At 47.7% G+C, this 23,569-nt stretch overlaps 2 protein-coding genes across 2 annotated transcripts in view; one reads left to right on the top strand and one right to left on the bottom strand.

Moving 5' to 3' along the window:
* Nucleotides 1–188: 188 nt before the first annotated feature.
* Nucleotides 189–4,640, bottom strand: SLC22A31 (solute carrier family 22 member 31). Its single transcript, XM_036834751.1, is given in 10 exon segments — nt 189–495; nt 845–959; nt 1,326–1,361; nt 1,364–1,539; nt 1,655–1,759; nt 1,859–2,004; nt 2,189–2,232; nt 2,643–2,797; nt 2,887–2,990; nt 4,338–4,640. Coding segments are annotated over 10 exon segments (1,491 nt in total).
* A 239-nt stretch (nt 4,641–4,879) lies between these two features.
* Nucleotides 4,880–23,569, top strand: part of LOC118884646 — a 43,258-nt gene continuing 24,568 nt past the window's right edge. Inside the window, exons 1-2 of the mRNA XM_036832348.1 lie at nt 4,880–4,931; nt 4,982–5,575. Coding sequence (XP_036688243.1) covers nt 4,880–4,931; nt 4,982–5,575 — 646 coding nt within the window. The remainder of the gene's footprint in view (nt 4,932–4,981; nt 5,576–23,569) is intronic.

The following is a 23,569-nucleotide window of genomic DNA, read 5'->3' on the forward strand; positions in this document are numbered from 1 at the left end:
CCCTTCAGCCAAGGGTGCGGCCTGAGGGAAGAACCAGCGAGGGTGCCAAGTTCCATGGACGCCTTTATGCTCCCCACGTGGAGGGGGAACCAGGGCCCCCGGCAAAGAGGCCCTCTTCCCACCGCCCTCCCGTTCCTTCCCGAGACCCATCTGCCTGTACTGGCGGGTGGTGTGTCTCTGCAGCCTGGTCACCCCTCCTGGACCAGCTGTGTCCCGGCCCTGGGGAGGGAGGCTGGCAGCAGGGGCAGGTGGTCCTGGCTGGGGCGGCCCCAGAGGCGCGGGGAGCGGCACAGGCGGTCGGCGTCCTGCAGCGACTGGGGCAGCGCACGGCCGCGGCTCTCGGGCAGCAGCAGGACGCACGGCAGGGCGAGGACGGCAGAGAACGTGAAGGCCACGTGTTGCAGGAAGAAGCCGTGCCGGCCATGCGTGTCGGTGAGCAGGGCGGCGGCCTGGCCCAGGAATCCAGCTCCCAGCACCAGGCCCAGTCTGGCACCCCTGCAAGTGGGGGCGGTGGGACACGGCCCAGCGGGGCACCCGGCGCTCCTGGGGTGGATGGCCCTTAGCGGGACCCAGGAAAACACCTGCAAAATCTGGGGGGGTAGCTGCCCTGGATCAAGCGTTGTCCTTTCCATTAGAAAACTGAAAGTGGATTTTTCCCCTGGAATCCGACCCTCTCTGGGGGCTCTCACTTCCGACCACCCCCTCCTCCACTCCTGAGCTGATATGCAGACCCTTCTGTGGCCATTGTCCCCCTCGACACCCAGGAAGAGACACCCGAACTCTGGTCCCGAGGGCACGGACCTGGGGAGTGTGGGGAGCGCGGGGTGCACAGGCAGGGCCCTGCATCCTGCTCACGGTGGGGAAGACCTCGGCTGAAAAGAGGCTGCTGAGGGCGGACACCGCCTGGGAGGCCAGGAGCCCCAGGACAGAGGCGGACAGCACTGTCCAGCCAGGCAGGCCTGGGGAGGAGGAGAGGGCGCCCACGCTGCCCACACTCCCTCCCTCCCCTCCCCAGCGTCTCAGGGACCCGGGCCTCCCCAGCCTTCCACCTCTGCTCCTGCACTTGGGGTCAGTGGTTGCAGGCTGTCCCCGTCCAAACCGAGCCCTTATGTTAAGCCCCTTCACGTAGAGTCTTTTTGGCCCTCACCTCTTTGGGCCTCAGTCTCCCCGGGTGCACACTGGGGAGGTGGGTGGGGAGAGAAGAACTGCAGCCTCATCCGAATGCCTCGTGCCCTGTGCCTGCCTCTCCGGGATCCCCACCACCACTGGGCAAACCCCCAGCCACACGTGACAACTCTGCCAGCCTGCAGGGCCCCCACACTCACACTGGGCCCCTGCAAGGAGCAGCAGGGATGCCAGGCCAGGACCAAGGTGCCCAGCAGCAGGTCTGGGCGGCGCCCCCAGAGGTCTGCTGTCAGGAGCAGGAAGACGGTGGCCGCTGCCTCCAGGCTGGCCTCCAGGAAGTAGGGCCAATAGAAGGCGGGGTCACGCGTGGCCAGGTTGCGCAGGAAGCTGGCGCTGATACCCCCGCCGATCAGCCTGGGAGGCACGGCAAAGCTGCAGGCCCAGCCAGAGCCGGGGACTCTCACCCCAGGGGGACGGCAAAGATCCCTCCCTCCCCTTCGCCCACCCACACCCTCCCTTCCTCACGAACTGAAGCCCAGGATGAGTCCGTGTCACCAGACGACGCGGGTATGCCGGAGTTCCGGGGCCGAGCGGTGCCGGGGCTGGGGGCTCCCTGCACACAGCACGTCCAGCTCTGGGGCCCCGGGGACATAATGGGGCATGAATGAGGGGGTGACACCTCTCCTCCCTCCTCCAGTACCCAGGTCTCCTTTCTCCCTGGCTGGTCCATTACCCATAGCCAGGGAGCTCTCCTTCTCCGAGCTGTCCTTGGGGTCCACACCGCTGGCTTCCACAAAGCGCCACAAGATCTTCCTGGCTCGGGCCGGCTGCCCTGTGGTCAGCAGCCAGCAGGGAGACTCGGGGAACAGGGCTGGAAACCTGCGGGGTTTGGGGGAGGATGCCAAGGACCTCCCGGTAGAGAAGGACCCAGGGGCGAAGCACAGCGCATGGCTCTGTGTGTCACTGTGTCCCTGTCCCCTGCCCATCTTCCTGGTGCTGCATGGAGGTCAGAGGGAAGCAACACACGTGGCCTCCACAGTGGATGTGAACCCCTCTCACTTACCCTCAAAAGAACAGCAGGAGTCCCGTTGCCAGGGCGCTCAGCCCCTGCGGAAGGCGCCAGCCCTCCAGGAGCAGGGCCAGGCCGGGCCGCGGCAGCATGCCCGCCACAGAGAAGAGGCCGGCCCCCGTGGAGAACGCCAGGCGGTGCGGGGCGTCACACAGCTCCAGGCCTGGGCAGACACAGACGGCCTGAGGCGCAGGCCTCTTGGGAGGGCTGCTCTGTCCAGGGCTGTGGGGATCAGTCGTTGGCCTGCCCAGGGCCTGGACATCTGAGGCCAACGCGCCGCTCGCTCTGGCACCCGGGCCTGCGCACAGAAAGCAGAGCCCGCAGAGCAAACGGTTCCCCGCCCACCTTCTGGGGAAGGGCCCTCAACTGGAGCGCCAGAAAGGCACCCTCCGGCGGGTCAGAGGCTTAGCCTGAGTGGGCGCCCCCCAGAGCCCCCCACGGTACTCACGAGCCACATGGAGGGCGAGGGAGGCCCCTGCTAAGGCCCCCCCACGAAGCAGCCGCAAAACCAGCAGGGCAGGAAAGCCAGTGGCCAGGGCCTTGCTGGCCCCCAGGCCCGTGGCCAGCACCAGAGAGCCCACAAACACAGCCTGGCGGCCAAACCTAGTGGGCAGCGGGGGACACACGTGGATTTGGGTCAGGAGGGCTCAGGGGAGGGCTGCCAGGGCAGAAGGGAAGGGGCAGTGCCTCACCCGTCACAGCCTGGGCCCAGGAGGACACAGCCCAGCAACCAGCCCAGGAGGTGGTCCACCTGCTCCAGTGGCACCTTCCAGCCGTCCTCACACACGAGGTTCCACTGTAGGGGACACCAGTCACCTGTCAGCTAGCCAGGACCCCTACCCCCGCTGGAGTTCCCAGAATGTCACGCTGGAAGGGACCCTAGATATCCTGTTCCGATTCCTCCCTGGAGACAAGGGGAAACAGGCAGAGAGAGGCAAGGGACTTGCTCAGGGTCACACAGTGTGGCCCCCTGACCCTGGTGGTCTTCACGTGGAACTAGACAATTCCTGGTCTGTGCCCCCAGTGGGTAAAGGCCTGGAGTCCCCAGGACACCTGCATGGAGCCCCAAGTCTGGTTTCTCCTTTGCTCTGGACGGGGTTGCACCTGCCTTTCTCCAGCCATCACTCTGCTGCCAGGCTGGCCCCAGGGCCTCTCCCGCCCCTCCCCTCGCCTGTGCACTTCAAGAGCCACTCCCGGAACAGGCTGTAGGGCCATGCTCACCGGCTTTTCCTGGCCAAGGGCCCTTGACCTCAGCTTTGCACCTCCCAGCCTACTCTGTGTCTTCTCCTCAAGCTTAACACACTCTTTTGGGTCACACTACGTCAGAGTTTTTATTTTAAAATCCGACTACTTGTGAAAGCTGGTGGGCGAGGATCCATCACTACACCAAACAGGTGGCCAGAAGGAGGAAGCCCAGCCGGTTCAGGGCCCCAGATGGGCCTGGCAGGGATGTGGCAACCCTGTCCAAGTTTCCACCCGGGGCCCCTTCTCCCAGGGGCAGGGGGTGGGGCTGCGGGGCAGAGGCTGCCAAGAGGAAGGCAGGGTGGGCTGGCCTAGCCAGAGGGTGGGGACGGAGGCCCCGTTACCCGCTTTGCTCCTGGAGCCCTGGGATGCGCCCTTGCTGTCCCTGCCCCTAGGCCAGCCTGCACACACCTTACAGGTGGGAGGTCTGCTCTTCAAAAACGGAACTGACCCAATCACTCTCTTGATTCAAAGTCTTGGGAGCCCAGTCTGGACACCTGCATAGCCCAAAGTCACAGATTGCTAGAATGTTAATGGCACCGAAGGGAACTCCAGGCCCTGCTGACCGCTGGGGACCTACCTGCTCAAACCTTCAGCTTACTACCGCCTCCCTCCCGGACTGCCTGCCCACCTTGGCAGCCCCCAGCCTCACACTCTGCCTTTAGGCCCGGCACCCTGCCTACTTAGACACCTGCTGCACCGTCAGACAGGAGGGGGCTGACCCCCCCGCAATCGAAAGCCCTAGTACCACAGACCCGGTCGATCAAGGGCCGAAGAGCGAGGCGGGACCGGAGGAGGGGGAACAGAGGAAGGGCGCTGAGGGCAGGGGGACGGAGGGAGGGGGAGAAAGAGCAGGGAAGCAGAGGACGAGGCGGGGGACGGAGGAGCAGGTGCAGAAGACCTGGGTGACCGGGCTGCGCAGCAGGCCGGTGGCGGGCAGCGCGTAGTGCCAGCCGCGCGTGCAGGACCGCGTGCCGTTGGGGCGGACGCAGGGTGCGGGCTCGGGGTAGCTCAGCGGCAGGCAGGGGCCGGGGGCGAGCGCGGGGTCCGGCCCGCAGCGCTTCGCGGGCAGCGCGGTGAGCAGCAGCTCCGAGCCCAGCGCCAACCCCAGCGCCACGCACGGCAGCCACGAGGCGGCGGCCAGCAGGCACCGGGACCGGCCGAAGCCGCCCGCCGCGCGCAGCACCCGCGCCCCCAGCTCCATCCCAGGGCTCTGCACTCTGGCTGCCGGCGGGGCGGGGGCTGAGAGGGATGGTACCAGCGGGGCGGGGCCTGAGAGGGCGAGGCCCCATAGGGGCGGTGTCTGCGCTCTGGAGGCCGGCGGAGCGGGGCCTGGGCGGGGCCCGGAGAGAGGCGGGGCCGGAGAGGGGCGGTGTCGGCGGGGCGGAGCCCTGGAGGGCAAAGCAGGCCGCTGGGCGGGGCCTGGGCCGAGGAGCGGGGCGGATGGGGTGTGGCCTGGAGCGGGCGGGGGGCGGGGCCATCGAGGGCCGGGCAGGTGAGGGGCCTGGCCGTGGACGCGGGGGCGTGGTCAGCGAGGCGTCCTAGCACGGACCGTGGCCTGGGGGCGCGGCCTCCGGGGCGCTTTGGAGCGCCCGAGGTCCGAGCGGCGTCGGAGCGGGAAGGAGGTCGGGAGGCAGCGCTTCGGTCGCCCCCGCGGACCCCGGGCTGACGCTCCCTCAGGCGGCTCGGGGCCTGGAGAGGTCGGGGAACGTGAGGGGTTCGCGGCCGGATACTTGCAGGACCCCGTGCCGGCTTCGGGCCAGGCCTGCGGAGCGCGGGCCACCACTGCTCCCCGGCGGCCGGCCGCGGCGCTGCAGCCAGGGAGGGAGCGCCCCCGGCCGTCCAGCTCGGACCGTCCAGCTCGAACCCTGACCCGTCCAGCTCCCGTCGTCCTCCGGGGACCGTCCTGCGTGGCCACCGGTCTGCAGCCCCGGCGGAGCGTGGTGTCCGGAAAGGAGAGGCCCCACTCGGTGCTGCGCGTCCTCAGAAGTTTGAGGGTTATCGTAGGGTTATTCGGCAAAACGAGCTTCCAAGGTACTTCATCCCGCGCTGGTCCTCCTGTGAGCTTGGCTCGGAATACGCTGCACTTCGGCTTAGCCGACACCGTCACCCTGGAGGGTCTTCCATCCCAGGAACAAGGTAAGTCGCGTTTGTTTTTCACTTTTCTTTTTCGCAGGGAGGAAAGTTAAAATAGGTCCTATAGATTATGCTTAATTTTTTTTTAATTGAAGAAAAATTCACATAACATGAAACTAACCATTTAAGGTACTACCACCACCTCTATCAAGTTCCAGCATATTATCATCACCACGGGAGAAAACCTGGTACCCATTAAGTAATGATTAAGTAATCACTCCCTAGTCCTCCTTCTTCAGCCACCTGGCAACCGCCAACCATACAACACGTGGCCTTTGGGATCTGGCTTCTTTCACTTAGAATAATGTTTTCAGGGTTCACCCACGTTGTAGTAGGTGTCAGGACTAAATTCTCTTTTATGGCTGAATAATGTTCCATTATATAGATATGTCACATTTTGCTTATCCATTCATCTGCTGATGGGCATTTAGGTTGCTTCCACTACTTGCCTATTGTGACTAGTGTTGCTGTGAACACTTGTGTACAAGTGTTTGACTCCCTATTTTCAGTTCCTTTGAGTGTATACCTAGGAGTGGAATTGCTGGGTCATGTGGTGAGTCTGTGTTTAATTTTTTGAGGACTCACCAAGCCATTTTCCACAGTGGTTGCCTATTTTGCATTCCCATTAGCAATATATGAGGGTTCCAGTTTCTCCGCCTCCTCGCCAACACCTGTTTTCTCTTAAAAAAACAAAAACCAAGAAAACCCAGAACTAGCCCCATCCTGGTTGGTGTGAAATATCTCACTGAGGTGTGTGTTTTTTTTTTTTTTTTTGCCACGCAGAAAGGCTTGTGGGATTGCAGTTCCCCTAACAGGGATCGAACCCGGGCCCTAACGGTGAAAGCTTATCCAGGTTTTGATTTGCATTTTCCTAATGGCTAGTGATGTTGGACATTTTTTCATGTGCTTGTTGGATGTGTGTTTGTCTTTGGAGAAATCGCTGTTCAAATCTTTTGCCCATTTTTTACTTGGGTTGCATGCCTTTTTGTTGTTCAGTTGTAAGAATTCTTTACGTATTCTGGATACTAGACATCATTAGATATATGATGTGCAAATTTTTTCTCCCATCCTGTAGGTTGTCTTTTCACTTTCTTGATTGTGTCCTTTGATGCACAAAAGTTTTTAATGCTGATGAGTTTCAATTAATTTTTCTTTATGCTCATGCTTGTAGTGTCACATGTAAGAAACCATTACCAAATTCAAGATCATGAAGGTTTACACCTATGTTTCCTTCTAATCGTTTTATAGTTTCAGCTCTTAGATTTAAGGCTTTGATCCAATTTGAGTTAATTTTTTTTTTTAAATTAGAGTGTGATTTCTTTTTTTTATTTTACTTTTAAAGATTTATTTATTGATTGATTGATTGCTATGTTGGATCTTTGTTTCTGTGCTAGGGCTTTCTCTAGTTGCGGCAAGCGGGGGCCACTCTTCATCGCGGTGCGCAGGCCTCTCACGTTGCGGAGCACAGGCTCCAGATGCGCAGGCTCAGTAGTTGTGGCTCACGGGCCTAGTTGCTCCGCGGCATGTGGGATCCTCCCAGACCAGGGCTCGAACCCGTGTCCCCTGCATTAGCAGGCAGACTCTCAACCACTGTGCCACCAGGGAAGCCCTGAGTTAATTTTTATATGGATGTGATAAGGGTTCAACTTCATTGTTTTGCATGTGGATATCCAGATTTCCCAGCACCATTTGTTGAAAGGCCTATTCTTTCCCCATTGAATTGTGTTGGCACCCTTGATGAAACCAGTTGTATGGTTAATATCTGGACTCTCAATTTTATTCCAGTGATCCCTATGTCTGACCTCATGCCAGAAGCATAATGTCTTGAAAACTGGAGCTTTGTAGTATGTTTTGAAATTGAGAGGTGTGGGTCCTCCAACTCTGTTCTTTTTTAAGATTGTTTCGACTCTTTGACTGTTTTTCACTAGCAACTCTATATGAATTTTAGGATCACTTTTTCTATTTCTGCAGAAAAGAATGTTGGGATTTTAGTAGGGATTGTGTTGAATCTGTAGAATGCTTGGGGAATATTGCCATCTTAACAGTATTAAGTTTCACAAGATGTCTTTCCATTTATTTAAGTCATCTTTAATGTCTTTCAGAAGGGTTTTGTGGTTTGGGGTATACAGATCTTGGACTTGATTGAATTTATTCCTAAGTATTTTATTATTTTTGATGCTATTGTAAGTGAGGTTATCTTATAAATTTCCTTTTCAGATTGTTCATTGCTAGTGTATAGAAGTACAAGTCATTAAAAAAATACTGATCTGGTATCCTACAATTTTGCTGAACTTCTTTATTAGGACTTTCTACATACGACATCAAGTCATCTGCAAATAGAGATAGTTTTACTTCTTCCTGTCTAATTTGAATGCCTTTTATTTCTTTCTCTGACTAGAACTTTTACTATAATATTGAATAGAAGTGGTGAAAATGGACCTCCTTGTCTTGTTCCAGATTTTAGAGGAAGAATTTTCAGTCTTTCATCACTGATTATTATATGAGCTTTGGGTATTTGGGATACTAGCTTGGGGCCTGCTGAGGTACACTCCTTCTATTCCTTGTTTTTCTTTTAAGATTTATTATTTATTTTATTAATTTTTGGTTGCGTCTGTTTTTAGTTGCGGCACGTGGGATCTTCGTTGAGGCTTACAGGATCTTTCGTTGTGGCGCGTGGGCTCTTCATTGCAGTGTGCGGGCTTCTCTCTAGTTGTGCTGTGCGGATTTTGTCTCCTCTAGTTGTGGCGCCTGGGCACCAGGGTGCGTGGGCTCTATAGTTTGCGGCAGGCAGGCTCTCTAGTTGAGGCGCTCGAGCTCAGTAGTTGTGGTGCACGGGCTTAGTTTCCCCACAGCATGTGGCATATTAGTTCCCTGACTAGGGATCGAACCTGCGTCCCCTGCATTGGAAGGCGGATTCTTTACCTCTGGACCACCAGGGAAGTCCCTATTCCTGGTTTTAAAATGTTTTATCATGAAATGATGCTGAATTTTATCGAATGCTTTTTCTGCATTAATTGAGATGATCATTTGGTATTTTTTTCCCTTCCTTCTATTCATGTGGTGTATTACATTGATTGATTTTTGTGTGTGGAACCACCCTTCTAATTCCTCAGATAAATCCTGCATGATCATGGTGTATAATCATTTTAATGTGCTGCTGGATTCAGCTTGCTAGTATTTCCTTTCTTTTTTGAAAAATATTTTATTGATTTATAGCTGATTTACAATGTTGTGTTAGTTTCGGGTGTACAGCAAAGTGTTTCAGTTATACGTATACATATATCCACTCTTTTTCAAATTCTTTTCTCATAGAGATTATCACAGAATATTGAGTAGTGGTCCCTGTGCTATACAGTACGTTCTTGTTGGTTATTTAATATATAGTAGTGTGTGTATGTTAATCCTAAGCTCCTGATTTATCCCCCCGCCCCGTTTCCCCTTTGGCAACCATAAATTTGTTTCCGATATCTGTAAGTCCATTTCTGTTTTGTAAATAAGTTCATTTGTATCATTTTTAAAAATCAGATTCCACATATGAGTGATATTTGCTAGTGTTTTCTTGAGGATATTTGCATCTGTATTCATAAAATACTGGTCTATAGTTTTTTTCTTTGGTGTCTTTGTCTGACTTTGGAATCAGGATTATGCTATCCTCATAACTTAGGGCATGTCCAATAACTTCAGAGGTGTTCCTTTCTCTTCTGCTTTTTGCAAGAGTTTGGAGTGGATTAGTGTTAATTCCTTAATGTTTGGTGGAATTCACCTGTGAAGCCATCTGTTCCTGGGCTTTCTTTCTTGGGATGTTTTTGATTACTGACTCAATCTCTTTATTTCTTACAGATCTATTCTTATTTCTTCTTGGGTCAGTTTGGGTAATTTGTGTGTTTCTAGGTATCTGTCCATTTCATATAGGTTTTCTAATATACTGCTGTTGTTTATTGTATAACCTCTTCTTATTTCTGCAAAACCCATAGTAATGTCCCCTTGTTCACTACTGATGATAGTAATTTGAGTCTTCTCTTTTTTCTTAGCCTACATAAAGAATTGTCCACTTTATTGATCTTTTCAAAGAACCAGCTTGTTTTGCTGATTCTGTTGATTATTTCATGTATCTCCACTCCGATCTTTATCCTTTAAACTAAACCCAAAGCCTCACTTCTAGTGGCTTTGGGTTTAGTTTTCTCTTCTTTTTCTTGTTCCTTAAGGTGTGAAGTTGGGTTATTGATTTCATTGTTTTTTGTGTAGCAGGCATTTACGTCTATAAGTTTCCCTTGGAGTACTGTATTCACTGCATCCTATAAGTTTTTCATTTTCTGTAGTCTCCAAGAATTTCCAAAATTTCCTTTGCGATTTCTTCTTTGACTCATTGGTTATTTAAGAGTGTGTTCTTTAATTTCCACGTGTTTGGAATTTTCCACTTTCCTTTCTGTTACTGATTTCTAGCTTCATTCCAATGTGGTCAGAGAAGATCATTTGTGTTATTTCAGTCTTTTCAAATTTACTGGGACTTGTTTCATGGCCTAGTGAGTTATCTATTCTTGAGAATGTTCCATGTACACATGAGAAGAATGTTTATTCTGCTGTTGTTGGGTGAAATGTTCTGTGTATGTCTGTTAGATCTAACTAGTTTATAGTGTTCAAGTCCTCCATTTCCGTACTGAATTTCTGTCCCGTTGTTCCATCCATTATGAAAGTGGGGAATTGATGTTTCCAACTGTTGTTGTAGAACTATCTATTTCTCCCTTCAATTCTGTCGGTTTTTAGATCATACGTTTTGGTGTATGTAATTTGGTGTGTATATGTGTGTATATGTTTATAATTTTTATATCTCCTTGATGGAGATATATATATAATCTTAAAAAATCAATATATAATGTCTTCCATTGATTCTTGTAACAAATCAATATATAATGTCTTTCATTGATTCTTGTAACAATTTTTAAGTTACATTCTATTTTGTCTGATATTAGTATAGCCACCCCAGCTCTCTTTTGGATTTACTTCTACATTTATTGTTTTATGTATGTCTTCTGTGTGTGTGATTTTTTGTTTTTGTTGTTCCTTAGTTCTTCCATTACTGTCTGCTTTTGTATTTACTTAATTTTTTTAAGCATACCATCTTGATTCCATTTTCTTTTTCCATATGTTTTTTAGTTATTTGTTTGTGGTTACCTTGGGAATTACAGTTAACATCTTATGACAACCTAGGTTAAACTTATTTAAATAATACCATTTAAATGGCATTTAATAATACCATTTTTGTATTATATAAATAATACCACTTAGTTTCAGTAATATACAAACACCCTGCTCCTGTATATCTCTGTCCCTCCTTTATTTTTTAAATTATTTTTAAAATTAATTAATTAATTTGTTTGGTTGGTTTTTTTTGGCTGTGTTGGGTCTTTGTTGCTGTGTGTGGGCTTTCTCTAGTTTCAGCGAGCGGGGGCTACTCTTCATTGTGGTGTCCGGGCTTCTCATTGTCGTGGCTTCTCTTGTTGCAGAACACGGGCTCTAGGTGCGTGGGGTTCAGTAGTTGTGGCATGCAGGCTTTACTAGTTGTGGCTCACAGGCTCTACAACGCAGGCTTAGTAGTTGTGGCGCACGGGCTTAGTTGCTCCACAGCATGTGGTATCTTCCTGGGCCAGGGATTGAACCCGTGTCCCCTGCATTGGCAGGCGGATTCTTAACCACTGCGCCACCAGGGAAGCCCCTCTGTCCCTCCTTTAGATTGTTATTTTCACAGATTACATCTTTATATATTGTGTTCAAAGATTTATAATGATTATTGTGTGCATTTGTCTCTTAAATAATATTAGAAAAAGTGGAGTTACAAACCAAAGTTCAATAATAGTGGCTTTTATGCTTACCTATGTATTTACCTTTACTATTTGCTGTTGACTGAATTGTGTCCCCCAAAATTCATGTGTTGAAGCCCCAACCCGCAATGGGATGGTATTTGGAGGTGGAGCCTTTGGGGGTGATTAGGTATTGAGGGTAGAGCTCTCAGGATGTGATTAGTGCTCTTAATAAGAAGAGACACAAGAGAGATCTCTTTCTCTCGCTCCACCATGTGAGGACACAACAAGAAATTGGCCTTTTGCAAGCCTGGAAGAGGACCCTCACCAATCTGCTAGCACTTTGATCTCAGGCTTCCCAGCCTCCAGAACTGAGAGGGGTAAATGTTGTTTAAGCCCCTCAGCCTGTGATAAAATGTTGTGGCATCCGAGTTGACTAAGACAGTGGTGTTCCTTATTTTACTTATGGCTTTGAATCACAGTCTAGCATCCTTTCATTTCACCGTGAAGGACTCCTTTAACATTTCTGTAGAGCAGGTCTGCTGGCAGTGAACTATTCCAGCTTTTGTTTATCTGGAAGTGTCTTAATTTCTCTTTCATTCTTTTTTTTTGGTTTATCAATATATTTTTTATTGAAGTATAGTTGACTTACAGTGTTGTGTTAATTTCTGCTGTACGGCAAAGTGATTCAGTTATATATATATATATATACACACACACATTTTTTAATATTCTTTTGCACTATGGTTTATCACAGGATATTGAGTATAGTTCTCTGTGCTATACAGTAGGAACATGTTGTTTATCCATTCTGTATATAAAAGCTTACATCTGCTCACCCCAACCTCCCACTCCATCCCTCCCCCAAACCCCTCCCCTTTGGCAAACACCAGTCTGTTCTCTGTGTCCGTGATTCTGTTTCTGTTTCATAGATAGGTTCGTTTGTGTCATATTTTAGATTCCATATATAAGTGATATCATATGGTATTTGTTTTTCTCTTTCTGATCTATTTCACTTAGTATGATAATCTTTAGTTGCATCCATGTTGCTGCAAATGGCATTATTTTGTTCTTTTTTTTTTTACAGCTGAGTAATATTGCATTGTATATATGTACCACATCTTCTGTTCATCTGTTGGTGGACATTTTGGTTGTTTCTGTGTCTTGGCTATTGTAACTAGTGCTGCAGTGAACGTTGGGGTGCATGTATCTTTTCAAATTATAGTTTTCTCTGGATATATGGCCAGGAGTGGGATTGCTAGATCATATGGTAATTCTATTTTTAGTTTTCTGAGGAACCTTCATACTGTTTTCCACAGTGGCTGCACCAACTTACATTCCCACCAACAGTGTAGGAGGATTCACTTTCCTCCACACCATCTCCAGCATTTATTATTTGTAGACTTTTTAATGATGGCCATTCTGACTGGTGTGAGGTGGTACCTCGTAGTTTTGATTTGCATTTCTCTAATCATTAGCAATGTTGAGCATCTTTTCACGTGCCTATTGGCCATCTGTATTTCTTCTTTGGAGAAATGTCTATTTAGGTCTTCTGCCCATTTTTCAATTGGGCTGTTTGTTTTTTTGTTGTTGAGTTGTATGAGCTGTTTGTATCTTTTGGAAATTAAGCCCTTGGCGGTCACATCATTTGTAAATATTTTCACACATTCTGTAGGTTGTCTTTTTGTTTTATTTATGGTTTCCTTTGCTGTTCAAAAGCTTGTAAGTTTGACTGAGTCTCATTTGTTTATTTTTGTTTTTATTTCTATTGCCTTGGGAGACTGACCTAAGAAAACATTGGTACAATTTATGTCAGAGAATGTTTTGCCTGTGATCTCTTCTAGGAGCTTTGTGGTGTTAGGTCTTATGTTGAAGTCTTTAAGCCATTTTGAGTTCATTTTTGTGCATGGTGTGAGGGTGTGTTCTAACTTCATTGATTTACACGCAGCTCTCCAACTTTCCCAACACCACTTGCTGAAGAGCCTGTCTTTTTTTTTTTTTCTGAAACATTTATATTAACATATTTCCATACAAATAACCCAAAGAAAGTTTAGTGTTAGTTGTTTTTTTTGTTTGTTTGTACTGCATGTTCTTATCAGTCATCAATTTTGTACACATCAGTGTATACATGTCAATCCCAATCGCCCAATTCAGCACACCACCATCCCCACCCCACTGCGGTTTTCCCCCCTTGGTGTCCATACGTTTGTTCTCTACATCTGTGTCTCAACTTCTGCCCTGCAAACCGAGCCTGTCTTTTTCCCATTGTATATTCTTGCCTCTTTTGTCAAAGATTAATTGACTGTAGGTGTGTAGGTTTATTTCTGGGCTCTCTATTCTATTCCCTTGACCCATATATCTGTTTTTGTGCCAGTACCATGCTGTTTTGATTACTGTAGCTTTGTAGTATTGTCTGAAGTCTGGGAGGGTTATACCTCCTGCTTTGTTCTTTTCCTTCAGGATTGCTTTGGCAATCCTGGGACTTTTATGATTGCATATGAATTTTATGATTACCTGTTCTAGTTCTGTGAAACATGGGTAATTTGATAGGGATCACATTAAATCTGTAGATTGCTTTGGGTAGTATGGCCATTTTAACAATATTAATTCTTCCAGTCCAAGAGCATGGGATATCTTTCCATTTCTTTGAATCATCTTCAATTTCTTTTATTAATGTTTCATAGTTCTCAGTATATAAGATTTTCACCTTCTTGGTCAGGTTTATTCCTAAGTATTTTATTTTTGGAGGTGCTATTTTTTAAATAAATTTATTTATTTTATTTATTTATTTTTGGCTGCATTGGGTCTTTGTTGCCACACGCGGGCTTTCTCTAGTTGCGGCGAGCAGGGGCTACTCTTCATTGTGGTGCAAGTGCTTCTCATTGCAGTGGTTTCTCTTGTTGCAGAGCACGGGCTCTAGGTGCACGGGCTTCAGTAGTTGTGGCACGAGAGCTCAGTAGTTGTGGCTCACAGGCTTAGTTGCTCTGCGGCATGTGGGATCTTCCCAGGCCAGGGATCAAACCTGTGTACCCTGCATTGGCAGGTGGATTCTTAACCACTGCACCACCGGGAAAGTCCCTGGGGGTGCGATTTTAAACTGTATTTTTTTTTACATTCCCTTTCTGATATTTTATTGTTGGTGTAAAGAAATGCAACCAATTTCTGTATGTAATCTTGTATCCTGGTACCTTTCTGAATTCATTTATTAGTTCTGGTAGTTTTTGTGTGGAGTCTTAAGGTTTTTCTATATATAGTATCATATCATCTGCATATAATGACAATTTTACTTCTTCCTTTCCAATTTGATTATCTTCTCTTTCTTTTGTGGCTAGGACTTCCAATACTATGTTGAATAGAAGAGGTGAGAGTGGGCATCCTTGTCTTGTTCCAGATTTTAGCGGGAAGGCTTTCACCTTTTCACCATTGAGTATTATACTGGCTGTGGATGGGACTTCCCTGGCGGTCCAGTGGTTAAGACTCTGCGCTTCCAAGGCAGGGGGCATGGGCTCGATCCCTGGCCAGAGAACTAAGATCCCACATGCTGCCTGGCGCAGCCAAAAAAGAAAGTTATCATATATCGGCTGTGGGTTTGTCATGAATAGCTTTTATTATGTTATGTTCCTTTTTTACCCACTTTAGTGAGAGTTTTAATCATGAATGGAGGTTGAATTTTGTCAAATGCTTTTTCTGCATCTATTGAGATGATCATGTGGTTTTTGTCTTTTATTTATGTGGTGTATCACATTGGTTTGCATATGCTGAACCATCCTTGTGAACTTGTGATGAATCCCACTTGTTCTTAGTGTATGATCTTTTTTTATGTGTTGTTGGATTTGGTTTGCTAATATTTTGTTGAGAATTTTTGCATCTATATTCATCAGAGATATTGCCCTGTAATTTTCTTTTTTGGTGGTGTCTTTGTCTGGTTTTGGTATCAGGGTGATGGTGGTTTCATAGTATGTCTTTGGTAGTGTTCCCTTCTCTTCCATTTTTTTTGGAAGAGTTGGAGAAGGATCGGTAGAAGTTCTTTTTTATATATTTAGTAGAATTCACCTGAGGAGCCATCTGGTCCTGGACTTGTGTTTGTAGGGAGTTTTTAATTTTTAATTTTTATTTATTTTATTTATTTGGTTGCAGCGGGTCTAAGTTGTGGCATGTGGGCTCCTTGGTCGCGGCACGTGGGCTCCTTAGTTGTGGCAGGCAGGCTCCTTAGTTGTAGCTCAAGGGCTCCTTAGTTGCGGCTCACCGGCTCTTTAGTTGCAGCTCGTCAGCTCCTTAGTTACAGCACACGGGCTCTCTAGTTGTGGCATGTGAACTCTTAGTTGTAGCATGCATGTGGGCTCTAGTTCCCTGACCAGGAATCGAACCCAGACCCCCTGCATTGGGAGTGTGGCGTCTTAACCACTGCACCACCAGGGAAGTCCCTGTAGGGAGTTTTAAAAAATTACAGATTCTAGGGAATTCCCTGGCGGTCCGGTGGTTAGGATTCCATGCATCCACTGCAGGGGGGCACGGGTTCGGTCCCTGGTCGGGGAACTAAGATCCCGCATGCTGCATGGTGAGACCAATAAAGAAAGAAAGAAAGAAAGAAAGGGAAGAAAATTACAGATTCTGTTTCTCTTTTAGTGATCAGTCTGTTCACATTCTCTGTTTCTTCTTGATGCAATTTTGGTGGGCTGTATGTTTCTAGAAACTTGTCCATTTTTTCTAGGTTGTTGAATTTGTTGGCATATAATTGTTCATAGTATTCCGTTATGGTTTTTTGTATTTCTGCAGTATCAGTTGTTATGTTTCCTTTTTAATTTCTTATTTTGTTTATTTGGGTTCTCTCTCTTTTCTTTTTGGTGAGCATGGCCAGAGGTTTGTCAATCTTGTTTATCCTTCCAAAGAACCAGCTCTTGGTTTTATTGATCTTTTTTCTATTGTTTTTTAAATCTTTATTTATTTCCTCTCTGATCTTTATTATTTCCTTCCTTCTGCTGAATTTAGGTATGTTTGTTCTTCTTTTTCTAATTCTTTTAAGTGGTAGATTAGGTTATTTGAGTTTTCTTGTTTTTTGAGGAAGGCCTGTATTGCTATGAACTTCCCTCTAAGAACTGCTTTTGCTGCATCCCATAGATTTTGTGTGGTTGTGTTTTCATTGTCATTTGTCTCAAGGTATTTTTAAATTTCCTCTTTGATTTCATCATTAACCCATTGGTTTTTTAGTAACATGTTTTTTAGCCTCCATGTAATCATTATTTTCTCATTTCTTTTTCTGTGTTTAATTTCTAGTTTCATGCCATTGTGGTCAGAAAAGATGATTGAGATAATTTCCATACTCTTAAATTTATTTAGGCTTGATTTGCACCCTAGTGTGTGGTAATGTTCTATATGCATTTGAAAAGAATGTGTATTCTGGTTTTTTTGGATGTAATGTCAGTTAAGTCTAATGGTTCTCTTGTATCATTTGGGATCTCTGTTGCCTTATTGATTCTCTGTCTAGAGGCCCTGAGTGGGGTGTTAAAGTCTCCTACTACTACTATTATTGTATTCCTGTCAGTTCTTCTCTTTATGTCTGTTATTTGTTTTATGTATTTGAGTGCTCCTATATAAGGTGCATATATGTTGACGAGTGTAATATCCTCTTCTTATGTTTATCTTTTATTAGTATATAGCGTCCTTCTTTATCTTTTTTTACAGCCTTTGTTTTAAAGTCTATTTTGTTTGATATGAGTATTGTGACCCCTGCTTTCTTGTCATTTCTGTTTGCGTGAAATATCTTTTTCCATGCCCTCACTTTCACTCTGTGTGTATCCTTTGCCCTAAAGTGGGTCTCTTGTAGACAACACATTGTAGGCTCTTGTTTTGTTTTGTTTTTATCCAATCTGCCACTCGGTGTGTTTTGACTGGAGCATGTAGTCCATTGACATTTAAGGAAATTATTGACAGATATGTATTTATTGCCATTTTTAACCTTGTTTTCCCATTGATTTTATATTTCGTCTTTGTCTCTTTCTTTTTCTTTTTCCTTTTGTGGTTTGATGATTTTCTTTTGTATTATACTTGTGTTCTCTTCTTTTTGTTTTTTCTGAATCTGTTGTATGTTTTTGACTTGTGGTTACCTTGTTTTTCAAGTATGGTAACCCCTTCCTATATCTACTTGCCTTAGACTGGTAGTCATGATACTGACCAGGGTTATTAGCCTGCTTAATCAATAGAAGTTGACGTGAGGCTAGACAAGAAATTCAGCAAGGCTTTACTGGGGCCCTGCACCAGCTGCAGGGGGGGAGCGAGAACAAGTAACAGGTTTCCTTGCTCACTCCCTAAGGGGGCTGCGAGCTGGTTCCTTATATGGGGTGAGGGCAGGGATGTGTCTAGGGGTCGGGCTGGAGGGGTGGCTTAGGTGATTTGCCCACTCCTTTGTGGTGTTGAGTGCAGGGGGGCATGCATAGTACCGGGCTTTTGCTCCTGACACCCAGTTTTTTTTTTTTTTTAATTAATTTATTTATTTTTGGCTGTGTTGGGTCTTCGTTTCTGTGCGAGGGCTTTCTCTAGTTGCGGCAAGTGGGGGCCACTCTTCATCGCGGTGCGCGGGCCTCTCACTATCGCGGCCTCTCTTGTTGCGGAGCACAGGCTGCAGATGTGCAGGCTCAGTAATTGTGGCTCACAGGCCTAGTTGCTCCGCGGCATGTGGGATCTTCCCAGACCAGGGCTTGAACCCGTGTCCCTTGCATTGGCAGGCAGATTCCCAACCACTGCGCCACCAGGGAAGCCCCTGACACCCAGTTTTTGCTCCCGGCTCTTCAGAAATGGCAGTTGGGGTTGGGTTTTTTTTGTCTTTTATATCTTTTGGGTCCAGAATTTGCCCCAACTGCGCATGCACGCAGTTATTTTTAGTCCCATATAGTTTCTTTGTATTCTGTAGCTTGAGGAGAGGTGTGTCTAGGTGCAAGCGCTGCAGCAAAGGGTCCCAGGTCCCAGGCCTGTCTCATTCCCCCCGAGAGACTCTACACCCTTATTCTTAAGGAGTAAGGGCCTGAAGGTCTCTTCTTCTAAACTTCTTCCTGCTCGACAGGGGCCACAGACCGTAGCCTACCCTAGAGGTGTAGAAGTCCCTCGCTGACTGTCCCAAGGACCTGTAGGGACCTAGGCCGCCCTCTGCTGGAATGGGCTGAATTCCTTGAGCGATCGTGAGCCTCACTTGAAACTGTTGGAGCCTAGAAGACATAAACTTAACCAGAAGATTAAACAAACAAGGGCTTAAAAGGAGAAGAACAACAATAGCCGTTAAAGGGCCTAGAAAGGGAAGGAACCAGGTTAACTTTGGGAGGGCTTCCTTAACTGTTGACCAGACAGGGGGTGATGTTGCCCCTGCCAAGAAGCCATTCTGCTTGGGTATGTATTTGTGTTAATCTTGGGGTTAAAGTTTAACATGTTTCTCTGTTTATAGAATGGAAGGTCTGGACCTTTTGGTTCCAGGTCTCCTTCCTGGGCTGCAAAGTCTTAGTCACAGGTTTACAACAGTAGGGAAGACAATGGAGCACTAGATGAAATATAGCATAAATCAGCATGACTGAAAAGGGTTATGAGAAAATGAAAACCTCCTGCCGGAAAGTTTTTTATACCTCGTGGGATCCAAGAGAACAAACTAGAGAACCAGTTTTCAGTTTCCCCGCCCATGTTAAATAGCGAGGATTGTTGGTTAACTGTCTGCTGAAGACACGTGGCTTGTTGTCGAATTTTCTCAGTGTTGGTTTCTACCTGGGAAGAGGTGTTGACATATGTGCCACAAGAAGTATTTGGAATGGGGACTTCCCTGGTGGCGCAGTGGTTAAGAATCCGCCTGCCAATGCAGGGGACACGGGTTCGAGGCCTGGTCCGGGAAGATCCCACATACCGTGGAGCAACTAAGCCCATGCGCCACAACTACTGAACCCACGCACCACAACTACTGAGCCCATGTGCCTAGAGCCTGTGCTCCACAACAAGAGAAGCCACCGCAATGAGAAGCCCGCGCACCTCAACGAAGAGTAGCCTCTGCTCGACACAGCTAGAGAAAGCCCACGTGCAACAACAAAGACCCAAAGCAGCCAAAAATTAATTAATTAATTAATTAAAAATAAATAAATAAAAGAAGTATTGGGAATGGCACAAACCCCTCCTTGTTCTGCCAATAGATAACCCAGGGCCAATTGGTTGTCAAGTACCACCTTGGCCAAGGAATCTAGAGACTCTTGTAAATTAGTAAGAGATTTAGCAGTCTCATTGGCTAGGATGGTGAGGGTGCGAGACAAGTTTCGAAGGACATGTTGGTGGGCAGCTACCCCCCACCATGGTAGCAATGTGTACCCGAAGAAATAGGTATCTCCATCTGGAATGTTTCTGGGTAAAAATGTCGAGTTAATTGGGTGCACAGTTTTAATGAACTAGCCCAATGCTTGAGCTCCTTTAAGGAAGGAACCAAGAAAGGGAAGGGGTAATTAAAGTTCCCAGCATACATTGCGTGGGTGTGGAATAACTGTGTTAGGCAATTAGTAGCCCACAGTTGTTTATCTACCTGGCATACAAAAACATATCCTGGCGGGGCACAGTAGACCAGCGGGCCCCAGGCTTTAAGTCCTAGCCATCTAATCCTACCGTGGAAATGTTCTCCCGCGTACACCCGACGCGTTCCGTCCATGTCCGGTCTGTCAGTGTCCCCTCCCTCCGTCAGGTAGCGGGTCGGGGTTTGAGCGCAAATGGGCAGCTGGAGCTCCAGCTTGGGAGGGGCCACGGTAACATGTTGGGGTGCTGTAATGCCAGTTCTTTGTCCCCACATTTTGACTTCATACTTTTCCTTCTCTTGCTAAGGGAAGAGTTAAGCAAGAGATAGTAGAATTTTCTTCAGCAGGGAAAAGAACAATTCTGACTCTGCACATTACCGCACTGAGTCTTGGGTTTTCAGTGGAAAACCATTTTCCCTCAGGAACTCGGCTAAACTCTCTTACAGGATGGACAAAGGGGTCTCTGTGGTCAGTGACAGACTTAGCTCGAGGCAAGCAAACCCAGCGTTCAGTCAGCCGCGTGGAAGCCAGAGTTTGAGCAGTGCGAACCAGGGGACTACCCGTCCGTCCTGCGGGCGAGGGAAAGCGGTAGAGAAGGGTTAGGGTAGCTAATAGCCTCGTCGTTGCACCAATCAGAGTTTTGATCTCGAGAGATAACCAGAGAGCAGGTAGCAAAATAGTATTAAGAGAAGTGCTATAGTGACTTAAAACCCAGTGGTAAGTATGGGGTCCTGAGGTTTTAAGGTGACTCATATTAAACCACCCAGCATGGGCAGAGAAGTTCCCTGTGGGGTATAGGTGCCGGACTATAGTGACACTCGTGGAAAATTCCGAGAGCAAGAAGGAGAGCAAGGAGGACAATAATTACCCAAATCCGCCAGAGCCTGTTAATTATTTTGTGAGTGGGCTGGAGTATTGTCAGGCAAAAAAGAAAATAGTGGTTATGGGCACTCAGCCTTGGGTTTGTGAAGTTTCTTTGTCCTTCCCGAACAAGAGCTTCAGGTCTTGAAGAGGTTCACTTGTCCACCTGGGTTTTTCAAGTTGTCCAGGGTCCTCTGTGTCTTGTGAGGACGCAGAGGGGGGCAGGTTCGTAGGGACAGCTGGGACGTGTGCCTTTGGTTCCTGGGACGTACTGGTGGAGACAGGTTTAGGCCTGGACACGTGTACCCAGCTCGTGAGCCCCTGGAGTTGAGGTGCTCTGGGGTGCTCAGCAGACTTGGTAAGGGCCCCTCCATTTCGGGAGTAGCTGGTCTCCAGGGGACTCGTCTTTCCAGGTCTTTAAGCACACCCAGTCCCCAGGTTTACAGTGGAGTGACTGGGGTTGTTACCTGGGGGAGGCCTGGACTCTTGCCGTATTCCTGTATAGCCCTCAGGATTTGGCGTAGGTTCGTGGTGTATTCACGACGGGCTTGGGTCTCCAGGTCAGTCAGCATGTCCAGAGTGAGAAATGGCCTTCCGTATGTCATTTCGCAGGGACTCAGCTTAGTGGTTGTTTCAGGGGCTGCCCTGACGCTTAAGAGAGCTGTTGGCAGCAGGCGATACCACTACTCACTTTTCCTGACAGTTTGCTCAAGGTTTTCTTTAGAATATGATTGGCCTGTTCTGTTTTTCCTGAGGACTGAGGTCCCCAGCACGAATGGAAGTGGTATTTAATTCCTAAAGCCTGCAGAAACTGTTGAGTGACCTTTGCTACAACTGAAGGTCCATTGTCGCTCTGGAGTTGGTGGGGCAACCTGAACCTTTGAATAATTTCTTTTAAAAGCACCTTAGCCACTTCAGTTGCCTTTTCTGTCCTAGTGGGAAAGCCCTCTATCCATCCAGTAAAAAGTATTTATAAAAACTAGTAAGTATTTGAAGCCCTGGAAAGAGGGCATCCGAGTGAAATCTACTTGCCAGTCCTCTCCTGGGTAAGTCCCACGTCACTGGCCTGGGCTAACAAGAAGGGGAGGCTTGAGGTTGCCCCCTGGATTATGGGTGTCGCAAAGGGCACGGGCTTGAGTAACTCTTTTAATTGTCTCTGGGAGCCCTTTTCCTGTAAAAAGCCGGAAAATGATTGTAGACGTTGCATCCCTCCCCAGATGGAGAGAATCATGTGGCCCTTTAATAATTTTCCGTTGCTCAGAGAGACGTATGAGCAGCTTCGGCTCTAGGTGCCACCAGCGGATTCCGTTCCCTTAGCTCCCCTTCTGTCTCGTGCCCAGCTCTCTTCGGAAGTCGAGTCGGGTGTAACGTTAGAGGAGGTGGGTATGGGATTAATGCCATTTCTGGGATGGGCGTCAGGGCTGCTTTCTTCGCCTCCCGATCTGCCCTGCTGTTTCCTCAGGTGATTTGAGAATTTTCCTTTTGGCCCCCACGGCAGTGGATGACTGCTACTAGTTTTGGTTTTTGAGCCACTTCTATGACATGTGCAATCTCAGCCCCATGTTTTACAGGGGAATTTATTGCATTCAAAAGTCCTCTTTCTTTCCAGATAGCTGCGTGGGCATGTAAAATAAGGAAGGCATATTTCGAGTCTGTATATATTTATAATTTTTCCTTCCCCCAAGGTTAAGGCTCAGGTTAGGGCTATGAGTTCAGCTCTCTGGGCTGAAGTGTTAGGTGGCAAAGGTTTGGCTTCTGTGGCACCATGAGTGCTCACAATAGCATACCCTGCCCTCCTGGCTCCATCTTTAACGAAACTACTGCTGTCAGTAAACCATTCTTCCTCAGGGTTTTCTGTAGCCTGGTCTGTTAGATCAGGCCTACAGGCATAAACCTGGTCAAGGGTTTCAAGGCAGGAATGTGTTAGTTCTGGGCCTTCAGCAGGCATCAGTGTAGCCGGGTTGAGGGTGTAGCAGGTTTTCAGGGTTACCTCTGGGGAGTCAAGGAGTAAAGCCTGGTACTTAGTAAGGCGGCCTCCAGTTAGCCTGTGGTGGCCTTTTATCTCTAGAATCCCTTGCACTTGATAAGGGGTCTGGACTTTCAGTGGCTGTCCAAAGGTGAGCTTGTCAGCTTCTTCTACTAATAAAACAGTGGCAGCTACCCTCCCCCAGAGGCAGCCAGGCCAGCCTCGGGCCACGGAGTCTAGTTGTTTGGAAAAATAGCCTATAGGCGGAGGAACTTCTCTTAGCTCTGTACAAGGACCCCCAGAGTTGTCCCCTGCTTTTCAGCTACATACAAGATAAATGGTTTTATTTTCAGTTGGGGAGACCAGAGCAGGATCTCTGGTGAGGGCCTGTCTGATATTATTAAAAGCCCTTTCTTGTTCCCCTGTCCAAAGTAATGGTTCTGTATCTGGGCCTTTAGTGGCTTCATATAGGGGCTTAGCCATTAGCCTGAATCCTGGAATCCAAATTCTGCAAAATCCGGCTATGCCTAAGAAAGTATGAAGATTTTTTTTTTTGTCTTTGGGGTGCTTAGGCCTAAGAAAGCTTGTTTTCTATCTGGAGATAACTGTCTACTTCCAGTGTTTATAATATATCTCAGATATTTAACTTGTTGCTTTGAGATTTGTGCCTTTTTCTGGGAGTCCCTGTAGCCCCGGGCACCAAGGAAATTAAGGACTTCAATGGTATTTTGATCTGAGGGCTCCATGGGGGGGCTACGTATTAATATATCATCCACATACTGTAGAATGGCCCCTTTCTTTAGGTGTATTAATTACCCTTAGTTCTTTTCCTAGGGCCTGGGAGAAC

The sequence above is a fragment of the Balaenoptera musculus genome, chromosome 19, assembly GCF_009873245.2.
Source record: "Balaenoptera musculus isolate JJ_BM4_2016_0621 chromosome 19, mBalMus1.pri.v3, whole genome shotgun sequence".
Taxonomy (NCBI): domain Eukaryota; kingdom Metazoa; phylum Chordata; class Mammalia; order Artiodactyla; family Balaenopteridae; genus Balaenoptera; species Balaenoptera musculus.